General features: G+C 34.8%; 1 protein-coding gene across 1 annotated transcript; it reads left to right on the top strand.

Moving 5' to 3' along the window:
• LOC135687164 (proteasome subunit alpha type-1) lies at window positions 1-9,931 on the top strand. Its single transcript, XM_065203660.2, has 14 exons — window positions 1-112; window positions 2,090-2,134; window positions 2,693-2,737; window positions 3,240-3,296; window positions 3,962-4,065; window positions 4,879-4,967; window positions 5,879-5,949; window positions 6,416-6,499; window positions 7,238-7,283; window positions 7,641-7,720; window positions 7,957-8,028; window positions 8,359-8,400; window positions 9,236-9,259; window positions 9,748-9,931. Exons 1-14 carry the CDS (start codon window positions 110-112, stop codon window positions 9,808-9,810), a joined length of 825 nt encoding a protein of 274 aa, XP_065059732.1. The 5' UTR covers window positions 1-109; the 3' UTR covers window positions 9,811-9,931.
• Window positions 9,932-13,799: the final 3,868 nt, after the last annotated feature.

Raw genomic sequence — 13,799 nt, 5'->3', positions numbered from 1 at the left:
CGAGACAGTGATTGGGCAAAATCAGCCATATTGGTAACAAGGACTAAAACTAAGTTCAGTGCAGTTCAGAAGTTAGGTTTGGAAAGAACAGGACTGCCGATAGCCAAAAATGGTAACTCTTTCATAATTTTATTTAGAAATTTTTCATTAAGTCTTTATAGGCGGGCCATGTTGACCCAGTCTCTTGTGCACCTGTGTATTGTACGGCAGTTCTCTGTGCGATACACGCTTCTTGTAAAGTCTTATTCAGCCACATTGTCTATCCAATTTGTAAACTTCCTTTTCCCTATCACATAGCGCTTCAACCAAGGCTCTTCCACGAGTGTGCATTACTTTAAAGACTTGGAAATTCACAATTTCCTTTGTAGTTTTCTGCTGCTGGCATGGTGCCCTGAAAGTTGCAATTTATTTTTTCTACCCATCCATTTCTATGAATCGTATTGAATTTTCCCTCAAAAATTTATTGATGGATTCTACTACAATCTTGTTTTTTAAAATTATATTTGCAAATTATATTTGGAAGTTGAATTTATGTGCATGAAATCCCCCCCCCCCCCATGTATATAAGGTATATACTAATGCAAGCCTTCATCTTCAAACTTCCATGTGAGCTGTCCCAGGGTAGAATCTATGCAAAGTTCATGCTGGATATACGCCAACAAATGATATAAACATAGTTAGTCCACCCCAGATATTTCTGGGGTATGCTACATGGGTTCCACACTGGAAGCTGTCAAGTCTGTTGTGGAAGTTATTTAAGTGCACAATTTAGGATAAATCATGACAAATTTGACAGAAAAGGATCAAACAACCACATAGTATTGGATAGTTTGATATGTTTAGACCAACAGGTAATAATGTGAGATAATGAAAGCAAAACAAGTTTTGATGTTGTCAGAATGAAATTTATATTAAGGGGCTGCCCATTCAGTACTCAGTTAATCCGGAAACAGAACACATTTTGCCAATCGTTGAGGGGGAGGGCTGCAGCCTCTGTTTTCAAAGGAGTTGTTAATAGAGTTAAGTTATCAATTGCTCTCTTTTAGCTAAATCACTGCTGTCATCACCACCTTCTTTACTACTTATTTGCCCTTTTCTTTTTTTGTACTTTTAACAATGCTGGTCATTGATGTACCTATCCTTGACTTCCGAACTTTTTTCTTCTTCCTGTTTTAAATATCTACATATATTTTGAAAGATCATTCTATGATTTGTCCCATCTTCGTAGTGATGAACCCAAAACCCATCAAATTCCTGTGCTGCTTTTTGTTTTTCATTGACCACTGTGTATTAGGAATATTAATGACTGTGTCAGAGCCCTTCAACCTAGTACAAAAGCCTTCTAATTCTATGTCCAGAGAATCACTCAGCTTTGCTAAGGTATTTTGTACTACTAATTGAGATCCTTGCGATAATTGAAATGAAGAAAGTTTGTATGGAAGCTGTTAAATAAAATTTTCATTTAAATCCAGTAAGAAATAAATTCTACAAAATGTATATATGATAAGATCTAACTACAATGGAAATTGTGGAAAATTCTGGGGAAATACTTAGCATCACCATGACTATTCATAGCAACTGATTTATGTGTTTCAAAGATCCAAAATGAATAACCTTCAGGCACTGCAGCCTGTTTGCTATTGATTGCTTAACAACCAGGTATGGACACCTCCTGTGCACTTAAGGGTAAGGGTTGTCACACATGCTTCCCATTAAAAGACCTAGGGATTCAGATGAGATTGTTGCTGCAAGGGCTCTATATTTGAATACCTAGATACAGACCAAGTAGAGAATAAACAATCAATGTAAGTAAATTGTACCAGGAAATTTCTTTTTAAATAAACAATGACGTTTAGTTATATCTAGAGAACTTGATAACAGGCTATGCTCGAAATGTTGTTATTTATTTAAAAAAATTTTTTCCTTGTACAATATACTTACATCGATGGTTATAATAGCTTTATATTGTAACACACGCAATATAGTATACAATTAGAGAATAACAGATATAGATATTAATATTATCTATGTATTTGATTAACTTGCTGTAAACAACTGCATTGTAGAATCACTCTACTTTTTCTTACAGTATAGAAACCAATATGATCATGATGTGTCAATATGGAGCCCTCAGGTATATCTTCCTTCTCTGGTGTCTTGCATGCTTGTGGTGGTAACCTGACTGTTGGGTGAAAAATCATGTTTGTAGAGAAGCATAGACTTTTGAGCTAGACTAAAATCATTTTTAATCTTCTTATAAGCTGTTTTTTACTTACCTCAAAGGAATTTTTAGGTGTTAGACTTTTTCTACAATGACCCTGCAGGTTTGTTCATCATTATAAGCATATTAATGAGGGAAAGAGGTATAACAAAAATATTTAATATAAAAATGAGTATTCAGTTAAAATGTATTGAAATTATATACCTAATCTAGTTATAATGTGAGAATTTCTCCAACATGCATTGGCAAGGTTTTTAAGAGAGCACTATCAAAATGACTGGGTTTTTTCAAAACTGAGGCAAAGTAAAGACCGATTACTTTGACATCGCTATCTATTGGTTGCATCTAATTCTTAGTATGTGCGTGTGTTTGTGCAAAACTTTGAATTTTTTTAACATTAGCGTATTAATTGCCTTTATATGTTCCTTCTACATCTTGATTTTGTATTTACATTGAGAGTTTTCTTTGCAGGGAAGAATATTTCAAATTGAGTATGCATTAGAAGCAGTAAAACAGGTGCCCTTAACCATTTTAATTAGAAAAATATTTTCTGTCTTACAGAAAAAATTAATAAATTTCAGTACACCAATCAAGATAAATTCAAACTTTGCTATTTTCATAACAAAATTTTCGATCATGTTTGAATTGGTATGCATATGGATTTTCTCAACAAAATTATCATACCAACTCTCTTTTGTCTTATTGTTGAAATCTTTTCCTTATTAAGCAAAATATATCTATTATTTGTTGAAAATTAGCAGGTCTATAGAGGCCCTAAGCACCAGGACAAAGTATCAGTACAGCATTACTTTTCATCTATGTTGCTGTTTTATGTTTTTATGTTTATGTTGTAAATATCTCAAGCTTCATGTAGCTTTAAAAAGCTTGAATGGGTATCTATTATTCCATATTCAAGAGTTTTCCTTTTGATATTCAAATCTCAAAATCTCTAATATTCAAAATTTGATATTTAAATCTCATCAAGTTTTGTTTCTTACAATTTTTATTTTTACTCCAGGGCAGTGCAACAGTTGGCTTAAAGTCAAAAGAGTATGCTGTGCTTGTTGCGCTCAAGGTAGCTTTCTTTCTGAAACTTTCTTTTCTTCAATTTTTGGTAGCTTCGTTGCATTGTTAGAATAATTTCCTCATGTATGCCAAAATTTCAGAATGCCTCATTAATAGAAAAAAGGTATACATTGTTTGTCATGTTTAACCCCAATTACTCTTTACTCAATAAATAATCTCTGGATAATTACTTAGGTCCATGGAGTCATAATATTTTTAATTCTGATCACCTTGTTGGTCCTTAAATAACTGTGAAGTATTTTTATTCTAATTTGTTTAATAAGACCTAGTTTTGGTTTTGATAAATTTTCTTGAGTATTGAAACAGTCAAATTGTAAAGTTCACTCTTATATATAGTCATAGATTTTATAGCCAAGACAGATCTTTTCAAAACTCTTGCTTGAATAAAAATGTCTGGTGTAACAGATAAGCTAAATAGTGAGAAGGTGGGGCTTCTTGTATGCAGATAGTCACTCTCTGCCCCTATCCTATTTTTAGTTGTTAAGTTTCAATTCTTGCAGGTCCTTTGATCAAGCTGTTTTAAAAAACATTTAAAATGTTTCTGTATTGTTGTATGATAAAATCGTATTGCAGACTCCTTGAACCTTTTATTCTTTTTCAGAAAATGTATTTCCCTGTAGCTCATATGATTTAACATGCTCATGATATTTTCAGCGATCATCTTCAGAATTATCATCATATCAAAAGAAAATAATCCCAATAGATGATCATGTAGCCGTCAGCATAGCAGGATTAACATCTGATGCCAGGCTACTCAGGTAGGCTTCAAGATTCATTAGTTTTGAGGATTTTCAATAACAAAGCAATGTGACACATTATCTTATCTTCTTGTCAAATTTTATCACCATGTTTTTGTGTTAGTAAGTCTTTGTGTTAGTTTTTCATTTTTTGTGTTACCTTTTCAGATGGCCACATTGGTTAGGCCAATCCCATCCAAAACCAACCAAACCAGACCCAAACTAGAACTTAACTTGTCCCTTTTCAAAGTTTATTGTTTTGAATATCTTTTTTCCTTTTTATCTTTTTACTAACATAATTCATTTTCCTTCTTTCAAATTTCACTACTGCCTTCTCTTACAACTTCTTAAGCCCTAACTGTCTATCCAATTCTCTCCCTGCTTTAAATTAAATATGTGTTACTTTTCTTCCCATCTAGGGCCCCCTAATTTATTGTATTTTGTTACACTTGCAAATGATGTTGCAGCTATATAAATTTGCAGACAGTTTTATACACAACTTATTTCAAAAATGATGCTGACATGATCACACGTTTCTTATCTGATTCGAAACATTATGTAGCACTTTTAGACAATCCTCTTGCCCTTTCTTTACTCTGGTTAATGAGGGCAAAATATTGGTGCTCTGAGATAATATCAGAGGAACCCATGCAAGCATTACACCACGGGCTCCTCTTCTGTATGTTTATACATCTGTAAAGATGACTCTAATTGCAAATGGTTGGGTTTTCAGATGTCCCCAAATTCTTATTCTTGCCTCTGTTAACTCATGACAATGAGTAAATGATACAAAATTAAGATATTCTAATTGAAGTTGTTTCAATCTCTTTTAAGTAATTTTATGAGACAAGAATGCCTGAATTCAAGATATGTGTATGATGCACCATTGCCCATATCAAGACTCGTTGCTCGTACAGCAGACAGTATCTTTTCCTTGTATTTTAAATGTATTAATCAGCTTTTACAAAGTTGAGTTGATAGTTTGCTTGCTTTAATGCTTTTTATGCCAACTTTTTATTTATGGAATAAAATTTGACGTAGAAACAGTCGTTATGCTTTATGTCAGAGAAGATGATTAACCAGACAAGTATTTATTGATCTAAAAAGTAAAAGGTATTGGACAGTCAATTATTTCGTCGTACTAAGAATCATAAGACGTACAATTTGCCCATAATTATTCCTTACAAATCAGTCAATTTTTACTGTACCGCTCTACCTAGTCAGTCTTCTTTAGCTTGATTATATTTTTAGACTAAGTATTAATATCGTTATTATTTTAAATATTATTACAGTGTTAAAAATATTTGCTAATTGAGGACATTGTAGCTAAAAACAAATTAGAAAGTAAATATTAAATACAAATTAATACATTTGCTAAGAAGGCATTAAAAAACCAAATGCATGATTTGCAACTTTTGCAGCTAAAAGTAATTCAAGGTTGTAAGGGCACGATTAATAGTACCGGTATAGGGATAGAAAAGATTCATAGAAAAGTAATGTTAGTTTTTCTTTGATGTGATGATTCTCGAACTTTCGGCAAGGGGTAAGTGATGTCCGTAAAGATTAACAGAAATGCTGGACAAGTAGTTTTGAGATCTTGCACATCCACTCCTAGGTGAATGCTGATATTTCTACAATTGATATACATCCTCGAACTTTTAATGGAAACAATAAAGGAATCACAGCCTTTGTCCTATATATGCTGATTTTTTTTAGGAAAATTCCCAGTATATATGTTTCAGGCCTTTTCCTCAACAGCTTGGTCTAGGATGGTAGAGTTCCTTTCATTGTCAAAATTTTACTATCTTGTTTTAAATACCTTAATTCATCCAAGAAATGCAAGTTCCAACGATGGTGTATGGCCGACGTCCATTTGGCGTTGGCATCCTCATAGCTGGACATGACGTAAGTCTTGTAAATGACGTTTTAATTACGTTTTTGTTCACCCTTCACGTTTATGAACTCTGCTTGTAAAATTAGACATGTTTTATTAGAATCTCTAGCTCTGTAGCTGCATTTGCCTCTATTTTGGATCAAAACTTCTCTACAACTCTACAAGAATTTATTGGGTAATATTTAAAAAAATATATTGGGTAATATTTAAAAAAATATATTGGGTAATATTTAAAAAAATATATTGGGTAATATTTAGAAAAATATATTGGGTAATATTTTTTGCTTTTACAAAAGTACCAGCATTTTTTCTTTTCGAAGGGTTTAAGGCATTTTCAAGTGAATTTCGATGACTATGAAACAGGAAATATGACAGTAAGATATGAAGAAAAAATCAATTACCAAGGATGATATGATAGTCGATTGAAATGCAAAAAACATAGATAATAATGAGTAAATGGGATATGTTTCTTTGCAGGAACAAGGCCCTCATATATTACAACTGGATCCTTCAGCAAACTATTTCGATTGTAAGGCCATGTCAATCGGTGCGCGATCTCAGGTAAACACGTGGTCATTGGTTCTTATAATGTGCTGATATTTTTGTATGAATTTTTTTACGAGGCAGAGTTATCTTTTTAAGTTATTCTATTTCAGCACCACCAACCATTAATCGCAAAATATCACAACTTCGTTCAGAATCAGGAAAGAAACTAAGAACAGTTCGATAAACATTTTCCCAGTGTAATAATTTGCTTATAATGACCTAGCTATGATACTCCATTCTCGTAATCCTGCAACATATGGTCGGCGTTTTATTTTGGAGTTTTCTTTCATCATGGTATAAACTATGCCAATAGCCTAGCCACAGGAAATATCACATTGAAATAGTAATGACACATCCGTAGACTCAGTCTGGTCTGAAATCTTATGCTTGCAATAGGTGCCTGTCAGGAGGCGCTCGTTTTAAAGTTACCAAACAAATAACTCTCAAAAATGCACAAGAATATTCAATTTAGTTATCTAACATTGGCGCTGCTTTCTACTGATTAAAGTATCTTGCAAATATATCATCATGAAAAAAGTTGCTATGGACCCTTAAGCTTATTTGTTCGTGTCAGATTAAATCTTTGAAAAAAGTTGTTTGAAGTTTAATTGTAAATTTACGAACTCTTTTTGCTTGACTAGCAAGAAGATTTCAGATTATTAAAATATTTTGTTTTTCATAACCCTCAGGACTTTCCTTTTTTCATGCTACACTAGTAGCTAAATGACTAAAGTTTTGCCAATTACCTTTTAGAGTGCAAGAACATACTTAGAGAAAAATCTAGACAAATTTGCAGACTGTAAGTGAACATAGACTTTCTGATTTATATTTTGAGATGGAAATTAATGCCATCTTCGTCTGAAGTATCCCTTTTCAAGGCTAGGGGGAATATAAGAATGCAAAAAAGATTAAATACTTTTTTAATTGTTTACTAGAAGTGAATCTGACCATCCTTTTAAAACCGTTTTTCTTATCTTTGTTTTATACAAGACATTGTTTTCCTTGAAAAATCTACGTTCAATTTGTAACGGACTGCGAGGAAAGTTTGTGACTAAATAAATTTGTATTAGAACGGTGTCAATACCTTCCTATTTTGTGTTCAGAAATGTTTCCTTTTGATCAAGTATTGACTCAAGGTGTTGTCTGATTATTCTAGCCACATTAGAGGAACTTATAGCTCATGGTTTAAGAGCACTGAGGGAATGCCTTCCAAGTGAGCAGGAGCTGACCATAAAGGTAGGTCTTCACGCAGAGAACCTTTTTGGGGGATGTTAACTGAATTGTATCAAACACTACTGCTTTATGTAGTCACTCGAAATAGCAAGCAAGATGAAATAGCAAGATGAGGAACTGTTGATGATATCGACAATCATTGCTTTAATGGAGCTAGTGACAGAATTTCTGCAAGAAGTGTCATTCAATGATCGTCATGCCCCTAAATAGGTTTCTTTATCTGTATTTTTCTTTTCTAGAACTGCTCATTGGCTGTCGTCGGTCCAAGTATGCCTATGAAAGTATACGACAATGATGACATCGAAACATATGTATCTTTTCAAAGCAAGCATACCGTGTTTCTAATCGCGGTTTTGAGTCCTGTCCTGATCGTGTTCTTTCACCAACACTTTCCCTTCTGTTATACTTTGGACTGTTATTAGTTATCCTGATTATAGATGATACATGCAAATATAAATTTTAGCAGAAACAGATGTAAGCAACAGCCCTTTAAGATTCAATTTGCAAGAATATTCCATATTCACATATGTGTGCACTCTAATTTTCTTTGTATTGCAAATTCAATAAGCACGTGTTGGTAGTATTCTTCCTATTGTTTGTTCCTTCTTCCAAAAATATAGATATTTCCCTGACTTTTAAAGCTCACTTTAATCGAAGAAGCCAAAGAAGCAGGATCTGCTCAGGTTGGTTCTCCTTGATCTCTGCTTTATTTTTTATCATATATCTGTGTTAAAGGGTCACTTAAAGAGAAAGATGAACATTTTGTGATGTTTAATGATGAACTTCAAATCAAATTGAATTTTTGTTATTCAACCAAGAAGAAGGTATCAAAAAGTTGGGATGGGGTATCTACTAAAAAGGGTAGCTCTTACGATATAGTTTCAAGGTATTTTCCATTTGCATATTAGATTTGGGTGTACCCTTTTTACTTTTGATCTATGCTGCTTTTGGTTGTACTGGCAATGAAGACTACCCCCTCAAAAAATGTACCAAAACATTTTTCCTATTTCTTAAGTTGTATTCTGTCTAGTTCATATTTAGAATCCCTCTACTTTAGATTAACTATACTTAATATGCTACATAGTTTTAGCACAATATTACACAATTTTAATACATCGATGCCTAATATTCATACGATTTACAAATGCAGAACAAGAGTGAGGTAAATTTGATAAATGAGTGAATAACGTAAAGCAGCAGTTCTATATCAATAATTCTTTTACATGAAAAATATTCGCAGAGGGTGATTTTTATGTCCATAAGACTGAGTACCATTGATTTATGTGATAACGCACAGCTTTGTTATTTCTAGATGGGAATATTTGAGACTGTTTTTCTTGGGAGTTTTTTTCATTGCTTTGGTATTTTGTTGGTATTGGTGAATCATTTTTTTTATTTTTTCATTTCCTCGATGTATTGCTATTGTTGTCAGTTTACAAACAAAAACTCTAGGGATGTACTTATGTTAGAATAATATTTCCTTAGCAGCTAAGAAAAACTATTTTTCTTCCCATTCAGGAAGAAGGAATGGAAACAGAATCGGTATGTGTTTTACCATTATCGGTATCTTTTTGCTACCTTTGCATGTTATGTATGCCTTTTTCGCCTTTTGCTTGTGTCATATCTTCCATTGAAGCTTCAAAAGCATCATCCTACACTCGGCCCCGCCTAGTGCCTAGTGCCCTTGTAGTAGCATACCCAATGGTTAGCAAATTCTTTTTTCTCAAAAGCCAATCAATAATTTGGTTGCTCATAAATATTAGATAGATGTTTGTTTTTTAGATTTGCGAATAAGATCAGTATTCATTTTTGACTAAGCTTTGCTGTGTTGACCAGAAAGTTTCAATATTAGTGTGCAGTTCTGCTAAAAGGGCATCGAACATTTTGGAAAAAACTGGTTAACAATGATCTATTTTATCCTTCAAGTTGTTTGTGAGACGATATGTTTTTGTAAATATCCATTTTATAATCTGATTCCATGTTAACGTCAATGTGATCCTAAAAGGCTAAACCCTGATATCATTTCGCAGGCAACTGAAAGCAGCGAAGCAAAACCCTCAGAGAGCCAAGAAGAGATGGAAACAGCGAGTTAAGGGCGCAGATTTCAAGAACACTAAGACACATTTTAGTAGACAAAACTGTTTACTTAACACGAGTTTTACTTTAGATCTAGTCTTCTGGACGCAGTTCTCTATCAAAATACCTTTTTTCGGATAGATTTTGTTGTTTTTGCTTTTGAATCATTTTCTATATTTCTATTTCTGACTGGAGGCGATTGAGAGTGATTTAGGCCAAAAGCTGTTGGGTGCGAAATCCATCCAGGAACATTGTTGTCAGATGTTGAACGATTTTTGAAATTTTTACTGTTAGCGGTTCTTCTGGCTAAAATGATCTTAATTCGCATTTACGTCATTTTTTACCACTTCAGTTCCACAAGAGTATACTTGTCGACAAAAAGAAAGCAAAATGAACCGCACTCATTTAGATAAACTTTGATTAACTAAAGATGAGAGACACACGTTGATTGAGGTTTTTATAGAATATTTGCTTAGAATAAATGGAAAGAGCTGGAAGAGAGATTTTAAGCCATGTCTACTATCTCTATTATTTGAGTCGATCGTACAAGGTTTAAAACAGCCGATTCTTAACAAAATTTGTATTGGTACCTTGACCGGTAGCTGACTGTTCATTAAATTGACTTAGATGTATATTTTTCTTATGTGAAGCCATGGAATGAATATACATAAAGGTTAAAATGTCGAAATGCTCGGTTGACTTCATTGCGGTAGCAGACTGCATTGCGGATGACTGCAGATTGAGAAACTGGCTTTCCTGGGCATGTATAGGGTTGACTCTGGTAGAGGCAGAGAGAATGGCTGGAGAAAGTTAAAGGGCTAAAAAACTGGCGAAAGTTTATGGTGATGGTTACTGCTTAAGCAAAGAAATTTAATTGTTAATGAGATTGGTTAAGAAACAACTGTTTGTATTGGCTTACAAACCTAATAAGATCTATTTTTCATAAGTTCTATTAACATTTTCACATAACATGTTTCTTCACTCATATCCATCATATCCATCCAAAAAATATGCCTCTAGTTTTTCTGGTGTTGGCTATAAACATTTGTTTCTTAAAAGCAAGCATTTGTAAGGCCTGTCTTTTCTATAAAAGGAAAATTGTCTTCACTTTCTAAATCTCTTAGCTATAAAGAGAGCAATTTGAAAAAAAGATTGAAGGAGAGTCTCATTTTGATCACAGTGGAACAAAAAAACACAGCTTGGAAATTTTGGCATTTAGAAACAGACTACAATGTTTCAACAAAGATAGTAATCTTATAAAAGAGCACCAGTTTTATTTTCTGAGTTTGATATTCGACTTTCGGTTGCTCCGCAAGGAAATTAAACATTTTTAGACACCCAAGTACAAAGTAAGTATCTCTGAATTCACCATAACAAAATCCCTCAAGCTTATGCGAAGAAAACCTTTTTTATTGGAAATATTTTTACAGGTATACCTATCATTAAAGCTCAATTTTAGTGTTTTTGTAATTATGGATATTGTTTAGAAATAGAAGAAACTCGATTTTTTTGCAATTCTTATCTTACCTACAATTTGTGAGAAGAAAGAACCGCAGGATAGGCTGTCCGCCGGATTCTGTGAATCTTGCAATGAGTATAATATAAATACGAGGATAAAATTCAGAAACAAAGCAAAACGGCGACGAGAATCCAATGTTGTGAGATAAATTTTCCAAAATAAATTGAATTAAACGAATACTGATATTTTGCCCCGGCATACAGGGCTGAGAATAACGGAATGTAGATGATAGTAATGGTGGTGATGATGATTATAATGGTAGGGAAAACATGGTGTGGGTTGTGAGGACGGTGTGATGCGGGAGATTAGTTGTGTTGTAAAGTTAACGGTCGGTGGTTCTGTTCATGCCGTTGGGGGTGAGGGTGTTCGTCAGGCCAATGAGATTTTGCTTTTTAGCTCGAAGAAAACTCTCTCGTTTGTCATTAAGTCTCAGTAATGGTGTGATGGCAAGGTCGTTCATGGTGTGTGCTGGCCTGCTGGGCTGCAGAAATGTTCTGCAACTCCGGACTTGTCATCTTTTTTGTTGATAATGTCTCGTCTGTGTTCGTTAAATCTGTCTTAAAGTCGTCTGCTTGTTTGTCCGATGTACTGCCAGTTTTGTTTCCGTTATGTATACAGCGTTTGCATTGTAATGCGTATATGACATTGGTGGAGTTGCATTTCAGTCGTTGTTTTATATCGTGTTTTGATCCCGTTTGTGATATGTTGGCTCACGAGGATCATTGGGTGTGGCACTTTTTATTTTGGCACGAACCAGTAAATCCCGGAAGTTTTACGGTCTGCGGTAACTGAGTATAGGTGCGTCGGGGAAGGCTTTTTGCATGTGTTAGAGTTTTGTAGTATGTCAAGGTTTTGTTTGAGTATGGTGGATAGATGTGGCAAAGCTGGGTGGTAGGTGACAGCAAATGGCGTGCGATGATTTGTGCGTGGTTTGGTGGTCTTGAGGCAGTCTTCTCTGGTTTTTTGGAAGCCTTCTGTATTTGGCTGCGTGTCTGTTTGGGTTTGTAACCCCGTTATGTCAAGAATTGCAATAGTTGTCTCGTGCGATATTTGAACGTTTCGTCTTCGGAGCAGATTCGTCGTAATCGTAGGGCAAGACTGTGCGGAATGGATTGTTTGGTGTGTTTGGGGTGTGCGGAGGTGCGGATATTGGTGTGTATCCGTGGGTTTAACATAGAGGTCTGTAGAGAGGGTATTATCATTATTAATGAAAATGGTGACGTCAAGAAAATGTATTAACTACAACTCCCTGATAAATGTTCTATTATTTCCCTCTAAAACTTTTAGCCTAAAACTTTTTGTTACTTGTAACAGCTATTTAAATTTCCTTTAGTTACCAGAACGGCCTTTTTGGCGAAGGGTGCAATCCTTTCGGACCGTAAGTGTAAGACCTTAAGATAATTTTGGGGCATAACTCTTCATGAATGTGTGATGAATGTTTCATACATTTCGAAAAGAAAATGTTGCTTGACTTTCCTCAACAGCGTATTCCGAGATGGCATATCCTGCATTCTTTGATTTATTATGCTTCAAGAATAGTCAATGTTCCATGGGCTCCGACGCATGATGGAAAGTAGGGAAAGGGGCGGTCAAGGGAAAATTTAGCAATCATAACAAAAGGTTTTGATAAAAGCTATATTGTTTTGCAAAAAGTGGGGGGGAGCATGCCCTGTGTTCATTTCCTTCTTGCATCAAACACACTTTCTCTCCATCTATAGTTTGGCTGTGGATCAATATATCAGACTCTACTTCAGCATCTCGAGGCGAAGATATACATGTGCACGTCAAGCTCGAGACGAAAGACAGAAATGTTATTATGTTGCTGCTGCTTGCCTCGTTTCTGTTTTGTTTTCCCAGCTGGGCGGAGATTGAAAAAAGATAAGGTGAAAAGACCATTAATTCAAAAACCAAGCTGGGGCAAAAAGTAGCAATAAATGTGCTGTCCTAAATTGTTAGGAAGGTGGGCTGTGCTGTAGAAGCCACACCCAGGGAAACATCAATCGCCACACCCTGTATTCTTACATTTGTGTTAAAGATTCTCTGCTGTGCATATTAAATTATTCAAACAGTTCACAGACTCTGAAAGGCCAATAGAAATTGTTCCTTAATAGAAAATCAACGGCATAATAAGGGGTAAGTTGTGATTGCCAAGTAAGGAATGTACCGGCTTGGTGATAGGGGGCTGAGCCCCCCGAAATCAAATCACTCTTAATTTCAACAAGGGGGGCTGAGCCTCCTGAGCCCCCCTCCACGACACCACTGATCGAATGGTAAGAGCGTTGAGGAAAGTGGGGAAGGAGGGCTAAAACCGAATAAAAAGAGGCTTTACTAATGGTTCTTCTCCTAATATCGTATCGTACATAAATGGTTCTTCTCCTAATAGCGGTACCCTTTTTAGCTGCCTTGCCCTGTTCTTCACCTTCCAAATCATCACGTGTACATATTGTGACCTCTTTCTGCTTTCCCCATTTATGTTAAGGTGGGAAT

This window comes from Rhopilema esculentum, chromosome 20, assembly GCF_057945365.1.
Source record: "Rhopilema esculentum isolate cy_ngs chromosome 20, ASM5794536v1, whole genome shotgun sequence".
Lineage (NCBI taxonomy): Eukaryota > Metazoa > Cnidaria > Scyphozoa > Rhizostomeae > Rhizostomatidae > Rhopilema > Rhopilema esculentum.
Note: the sequence above shows the minus strand (reverse complement) of the source record. Positions and strands in the feature narration are given on the sequence as shown.

What these genes read in the sequence shown, in the direction of transcription:
- LOC135687164 (XM_065203660.2), top strand. An exon ending in TGTCAATATGGAGCCCTCAG is followed by an intron (nt 2,135 to 2,692) that starts GTATATCTTCCT and finishes TTTTCTTTGCAG; the next exon opens with GGAAGAATATTTCAAATTGA. An exon ending in TCTAGACAAATTTGCAGACT is followed by an intron (nt 7,284 to 7,640) that starts GTAAGTGAACAT and finishes TGATTATTCTAG; the next exon opens with CCACATTAGAGGAACTTATA.